Source organism: Tasmannia lanceolata, unplaced genomic scaffold (genome assembly GCF_043159265.1).
Source record: "Tasmannia lanceolata isolate RefF3 unplaced genomic scaffold, GAP_Taslan_0.1 ptg000008l, whole genome shotgun sequence".
Taxonomy (NCBI): domain Eukaryota; kingdom Viridiplantae; phylum Streptophyta; class Magnoliopsida; order Canellales; family Winteraceae; genus Tasmannia; species Tasmannia lanceolata.
Genome location: NW_027518685.1, coordinates 35,072,938 through 35,080,489, shown reverse-complemented (window position 1 = coordinate 35,080,489; position 7,552 = coordinate 35,072,938). Strand labels below are relative to the sequence as shown.

The following is a 7,552-nucleotide window of genomic DNA, read 5'->3' as shown; positions in this document are numbered from 1 at the left end:
ATTATCTTTCGTTTCATGAGCGAAGCCCCTCGACGGGCTTGTTCGTCCATGCCCTATGATATGCTTTTGACCCTAATCTTCAAGGCCTATCATGTTCCTCTTTCTAGTGAGATGACTTGAACTCCTACTGCTCCATTTGATGGACGATCCATCAACAGGATGCAGCTGGCTGTTGCCCCAGAGATTCAGGACGAGGAGCCCGACGAAGAGGGCGAGGCAGCTCAGCACGTTGAGGAGTAGGACGATCAGACAACCGCGGACATGGACACTTCATAGGACCTCACTCGGGCATGTACCCATCAGGATTTATTAGCCCTGCAACAGACACTTGAGCGCTCTACGACCTCTCACTTCCAGCAGCTCCGTACTCATATAGATGATCAGTTTACATCATTTCGAGAGTACCTCTCCAGCGGTCAGTGGGGACAGTATCCAGGCAGTTCATCACACCCTCCACCTCCTCCAAAGCAGTAGTCAGATTATGCTCTTTTCATCACAGCACTAGCCGATGTTCACTCATTTTGGGCTTATCTCTGCTTTTGATCTTGGTTCATCTGTATAGGCTACTTAGGTTATCTTTGTATGTATAAAAGACATGGTTAGCAGTATACTCAGCTATCTTTTGATGAGTATGGAAGTATGTTTGTATTGTGAGCATTTTCATTCATCTTTTTGTTATGAGCATGTATGGCCAAGCACCTCATTATATGTTGATTTTATGTATGGCCTTTCTCCTTATATGACATGCGCATTGCCTATGCTCTTAAGCTTGCATGGTTTTATATGTCTTGGGTTGCTTACATTTCCTATCTTGGCTTATATTTCCAATGGTTCAACAAGTACTCCTAATTAATTGTCTTGATGATTAACAAGCTCAATTTGCTCAACAAGTACTCTCAAGATTGCTCACCAAAGGCAAAATGATTCAAGTTCAAGTCAATTAAAAAAGCATGAGGAAGCCAAGATCTTACAAGTGCAAGAGAAGATCTCAAATCAATCTTGAAACCTTTTTTTTGTATTATTACATCAAGCCTTTACAAAAAGTGTCTACATATATTCATTTCAACCACAAAATAAATGATTACTTACATCAAGCCCCTACAAAAAGAACGGAGCTTGATTACATCAAAAAATGAGTATACAAATATTCAATTCATCCATAAAAGAAATGATTACTTACATCAAGCCCCTACAAAAAGAACAGAGCTTGACAAGATACACCCGACCTATTGAATATAGGTGCAGAAGCCCCAATAGCACTATGGTCAGCAAGCTGCGCTACGATAGGAGTTTCTTTGCAAGTTCTTTTGTTGTGACCAAGCTGTCCACATTTGTTGCACTTGTAATGTAATCCACTCTGCAATTCACGATCCATTTTTCTCGTTCGCGGCCTTCCAGGTGGTCATCTTGGACGTGGCGGTATTCCTTGCATGAAAGGTTTGTGAGGGACTTGCCATTGGGTGCGATCTAATGTGGGGTACAGCACCTTATCATACGTCTGCTGATATCGGTCCACTTTGTAGCAAGGCTTACATAAAGAATACATATTTTTTTCTTTTGTGATGGCAATCGCTGCCATGACATGTCTGCACGGTAGTCCGATTGTTTGGAACACACGACAACTGTAAGTTTGAAGATGCAAGTTTACAGAATCTTGAATTTGAACGGACCGTACTTCGAAAACATGTAAACCAGCTCGATATGCCATGTATTGCAGGCTTTCTTCCTTTGCCAGTTTGATATGTTTTTCTGCATAATTGGTTAACTGTGTCTGCCACTCATCACCATATACCCGACATTTTTGAAAGAAGTCAGAAGTCTTCCATCTAGTGTGCTCCACCAATGATGCAATCAGCAATTTCCTCGCGTTCTTCAAGACTGCATTCAAACACTCCGATCTGTTGGTTGTAATGACATCATATCTATCTCCCGTAAAATAAAAACTACCCCAGCTTTCCTTCAGAATTGCGCTTATCCACTTGTGAGCATTTTCATTCCTTGCCTTAATTTGTTCCATGGTATCTTTAAAAACACTCTCCCTCAGAGTGTGGACAGCTCTCCAAAATAACCTCTTAAGTAGGACATCTTTGAACTCGGAGTAGAAATTGGCGGCGAGGTGACGCATGCAGTAATTATGATGAGCTTGTGATAAGACTTCAGGTATCGCCTGCATCAACCCCTTCTGGTGATCGGAGCATATTGTGATTACGTATGACTCCGAAGGCATTACTTTCTGCTTGAACAGAGTAAAAAACCAGCTCCAACTATCTTCGTTTTCGTTCTCCACAATTTCAAATGCCAAGGGAAATAATCCGTTGTTACCATCGACCCCACACACAATCAATAAGACTCCATGGTACTTTCCACACAGATGAGTTCCATCAACCAAAACTAGAGGTCTGAGAGTTCGATTGAAAGAACGTATACAGGGGCCAAATGTCCAAAACATGCGAACGAACGTATCGTCTCCTTTTGGACGCAAATCTCTCGCTCGAAACACACGAACAAAGCTACCGGGATTTGTTCTCTCCAGCTCAACCGAGAGCCCAGGCAATATGGGGTAAGAGTCTTCTACGTTCCCGCACTTAATTTCATTGATGATGTTCATCGCGTGGTACGCTTTTTGATAGCTTATTGTCACACCCCACTGCATCTTGATATATTCTATTATGACCATTGTCAACGTGTCTTCTGGACGAGCGAATAAGCGTAGGCATTCTCCTGCGACCCAAGCAGATGTAGCATGGGGGTGATCATTTCCACTTATCGTCGATGTACACGTATGGTCGGGTACAAAAGTCTTAACCAGCACATAATTCAAATGAATACTGCCCGTTATACGAAATATGCAATCCCTTACTTGACATCAAACGCCATACTTCCTGGGGGTGGAATTTACTCTCACGAATGTAAATCTTTGCCGCCTTGCATACTCTCGAACCGTCTTCTTGAACTGCTTCATATTCGGAAAGATTGCCCCAACCTTTAACTGATCAAATTCAACATTATCGACATCTTCATCATGGGCCCCAACATACATGTCCTCCGCTCCCATTAGACGACTAGAGCGAGGAGAACCCATTGCAATAGGTTCTGCGCTCGGATTTACACCAACGTTTCTACAATGGACATCATTCCGACCATCATCATGATTATCATCAACGCCGTCGGCATCATCATCGTCGTCTTCTTCAAGATTATAATCGTCGTCGTCATCGTGATCATCATCATCATCATCATCTTTGCTTTGTCCAATATCACATCCGACCGGACCATCATTCACAGAAAAGTCATCTTGAAACTCATCATTGATGTCTGCTTCCGGAACTGCCTCATTTTGTCTATCATCGAAATATTTCCTTGCATGGTCCGCAGCAAACTCCACATGGTTCAGAACTGCCTCATTTTGTCTATCATCAAAATATTCCCCGCACGGTCCGCAGCAAACTCCACATCGTTCATACACAGATCATCGGTAAATTCTTTGTTTAAGAGGTCTTGAAACATTCCTGAAGAAGTACAATACCATTGACTGTTATTAGGTTGGGCTGAATCACCTCTTGTAACACTAACAAATTCATCTTCAAAGTCTTTTTCCAAATCCACTTTCAAGATTGGGCATTTCAAATTTTGACTTCACTATACCTTAGAGGTGGAATCGAAAAAGAAAGTATTGATGGATGATGAGAGGGTTAAAAAATACACACATGGTTCGGGGGAAGCATAGAGGGGGCTATACAAACATTTTTCGGGGGAAGCATAGACGTATTCATTGAATTAATACCCTCGGGGCTTCTGCTTTGGGTTATGTACAACATCACAGAATTGACCGCATCTTTGTCAAAAATCTTCATCAAAGACTGGAGGATATCGTCATTACCAACTCAACTAAAGTGGTTATGTACGGATCAACAATGTACCGACATTTTATCGATAGTAACACCTCCCTACCTATACTCCCCATTGTTTTGCAGATAAGATCTTCAAAATCTAGCAAACTAATCCGATGGCTCACCGAAATCAATGACTTCCTCCCTCCTACATATTCCCAAGAAACTTCATCCTTCAAATAACCATTAGTGTAAACGAAACTCAGGCATTTACGAGTACCTGCAACGACACGACATGAACACAATTTCAATCATGTATAAAGATAAAAAATTCAATAAGGTTGCCAGTTATAAAGAAGGGTTATAAGGGACAAATAAGGCTTACCTATTGCATACATTAACAATTTCAAGAAGGATCCCTTATGTCAAGTCTATAACAAATTAGATATTGCAATTGCAAGCAGATTGGCAGCTCTCACCAACGGGTTATGAAATACACAAAGGTGTTATCTATTGGATAAAAGGTTTATCCGCTATATATCATTGAGATAGCAACTATGAATTGTGTACAAGGTAGTTTTGAAACATATATGTAAAAAATTACAATTTCAAGTCAAATTTGAACATGTAAGCAAGGGTTATTATGTATAGATACTTAGGTTATCCAATTTATACTGAGTTTATCAATTTAGAAACAAAGGTTATCCAATTCTTTACAGAGGTTTTCAATTTATACTGAGGTTATCCAACTCTATACTCATGTTTATTCTATACTTAGGTTATCTATACTGAGGTTATCCAATTCTATAAGAGGTTATCCAATTTATACTGAGGTTATCAATTTAAAAACAAGGGTTATCCAATTCTTTATTGAGGTTATCCAACTCTATAATAAGGTTATCCAATTATATACAGAGGTTATCCAATTTATACTGAGGTTATCAATTTAGAAACAAGGGTTATCCAATTCTTTAATGAGGATATCAATTTCAGACTGAAGTATCCAACTCTATACTGATGTTTATTCTATACTTAGGTTATCTATATAGAGGTTATTCAATTCTATACAGAGGTTATCCAATTTATACTGAGGTTATCAATTTAGAACAAGGGTTATCCAATTCTTTACTGAGGTTATCAATTTATATCATACCAACTTCTTCAGAACACACCAACAAAATGAAACTAAAAAAAATCCAAATATCAGTTATTAGTCTTAAAATAGGTTTCAGATCATAAGAAAAACACTGTTTCCAAATATAAATGGGGGTTATCCAATATTTACAGGGGTTATCAAATCTAAACGACGGATTATCAATGTAACCCACCATATTCCCCGGAAAGTAAGCAGGAAATACCATTATAGATAACGGTTATCCAATATTTACATAAAAAAAAACTGAAAAAAACTTCCACTTACCTATTTAGGTTTTCTTCTTTCTTCTTGTTAAAATGGGTCGGAGTGAAGAAGAAGATGAAAACATGGTGATTATACAGTTGAGGTTTTCTTCTTTCTTCTTGTAAAAATAGGTTGGAGTGAAGAGGAAGATGAAAATATGATTTACTTGCAAGGGAAGTAAGTAAAAAGCTTTGATTTGACAAGGGGCATTTTTGTCCATTTTTCAGGCGGGAAATGGGCGTTAACACCAAATGGACATGTTGAAATTGGGTGACTTTAATCGGACATTTCCCTACTTTTCCGAAGTCACATCAAAATTTTTCCTAAAATAAATTGCACTTCCATTTATATTCTTCTATGGGATTTGCTAGGGACCATCGCATGCGCTGCATGTGAGAGCAGCCACATAGCCTCAGATTTTGTCTTATTCATTTAATTCATCTGAGGTGGCTACTCCCCCTGCTTCTATTATAGGTTTGTTAGAAGTTTCTATCTTAGAGACTTACTAACCTTAAGTGTGGACTTGCATTTAGGCAACCCTTTAAGTTGGAAACTAATCATCTAGGTTTGGAATTGTTGAGAGTAAAATCGGTATATACGGTATCGACCCTCAAAACCATTCTCCAGTTACAAGCCGAAGCAACCCGTATGCTTAAAAAGTGATGGTCAGATCCGAATCATGCCACCACGACCGCAACCCCTTCCCTTGGCCTAGTATTGAGCATCAAGTTCAAACCAGACAAAATCGCTAAGATCTCGCCATCAAGCGACCAATCCGGGTGACAGCTATACAAAAGGCGCCCAATTCAAATTCAAAACATCCCGCCAAGGCGACAATCCCCAATCTCCGCCCGGAATCCTAGAGGATCAAATCTCTGTGATATTATTCTCCATCCATCATAGGCCACGTGGACGAAATCAAGGGATGGAGTATCCCCGTAAATTTTGGGCCTCCACCCTATAAAAAGAGACCTACGCACAAATAAAGGAGATTCGAAAATCAATTTTCCTTCTCCTTCGCCTTTTTTGGTCTGGTAATTTGTCTTGGCCCTCCCCCCCATCCATCGTCCATTGTCTGTGATTGGTCTGGTAATTTGTCTTGGCCCTCCCCCCCATCCATCGTCCATTGTCTGTGATTGCCTATTTCTGACTTGAGTGTCGAAGTGGTTGTCCGGAGCCACAACTCCAGGCCCACTGATGCTTCTTCTGTGAGCGTAGGATTACAGGTTTTGCCAGCCTAGTACATGCAGTCAGATTTCGGGCGTCATCAGGAATGAATCTTAGGCTCCAAAATTACATTAAGTGGCTTGCTATTCTTGTGCTTAAGATGCCAAACGAATTTGGCTAACCTTAGAAAGTTCTATGGGAGCTATCTTAGCCTATAAATATAGACTCTTGGTCTCTCTTCCTCTTACCATGAAAAGTGTTCTTCTGAAATATCGGTCTAGGGAACCAAGAGGGGGGGGGGGTGAATTGGTTCTATAAAAACTTTATCCCTTTTTGAAATCAAATTTTAACCTAATTCAATTTCTCTTCTCTTGCTTAGTTTTTAGTTAGTTCAAATAATGTCAAAGTAAAACAAAATGCCAAACAAAATACAAAAATGACAGTGCAAGAATAAGAGAAGAACACATCGATGTAGAGTGGTTCGGGCAAAGCCCTACTCCACTCTTCTTGAGATCGTCCTCAAGGATTTCCACTATTTGAGACCTCCACGATGCCCGGCTCCGAGGCGATTACAATCCTAAGGGTATTAAATGAGGATGCCCTTGCCACCTTTACACCGACTCTTCTTCTTCGCCGAGTTCTAAGCGCTTCTCCCTATGGTATTAAGAATATGATGCCCTAACCACATTTACAATGAAGAAGAAGAATGCTATGCCTTCCTTTAAGGCTTGATGCACAACGAAGTCCCCTTGAATGCTCTCCAAGATAATACAAATTGAATCCTAAACCCAAACTCAAAAGACTGCAAGTGCAAGGCAAGTTTGGTGGAGAATAATAAAAAATTAAGCCAAATGGGTTGCAGTATTTGTAAATGCTTAGGATAGTTTTTCAATCATTCAAGAGTATGAAAAGAACCTCTTGAATGTGTATTTATAAGCCCACATCAATATATGACCATTTGGGGGTGGAGGTAATAAAAACACCCCAAAAAGCAACTAGCCGTTTGAAACGCAACGGGTATATTTTTTTGCTGTCGCGACATTCTTGAAATTCCGAGAACCATTCTCGGGTTCCGAGAAAAGCTCTCGGAGTTCCGAGAAAATGACCAGAGTATAGCATAATACTTCCTGGACCATTTCTCGGAGTTCTGAGAAAA

General features: G+C 40.1%; 1 protein-coding gene across 1 annotated transcript; it reads right to left on the bottom strand.

Annotated features, from left to right (window-relative positions):
* Nucleotides 1-1,402: 1,402 nt before the first annotated feature.
* LOC143882920 (protein FAR1-RELATED SEQUENCE 5-like) lies at nt 1,403-2,677 on the bottom strand. Its single transcript, XM_077386299.1, has one exon. It carries the CDS (start codon nt 2,675-2,677, stop codon nt 1,403-1,405), a length of 1,275 nt encoding a protein of 424 aa, XP_077242414.1.
* Between the last annotated feature and the right edge of the window lie 4,875 nt (nt 2,678-7,552).

Excerpts from the sequence above, each read along its gene's own strand:
- LOC143882920 (XM_077386299.1), bottom strand. The coding sequence starts at position 2,677 with ATGGTCATAATAGAATATATCAAGATGCAGTGGGGTGTGACAATAAGC.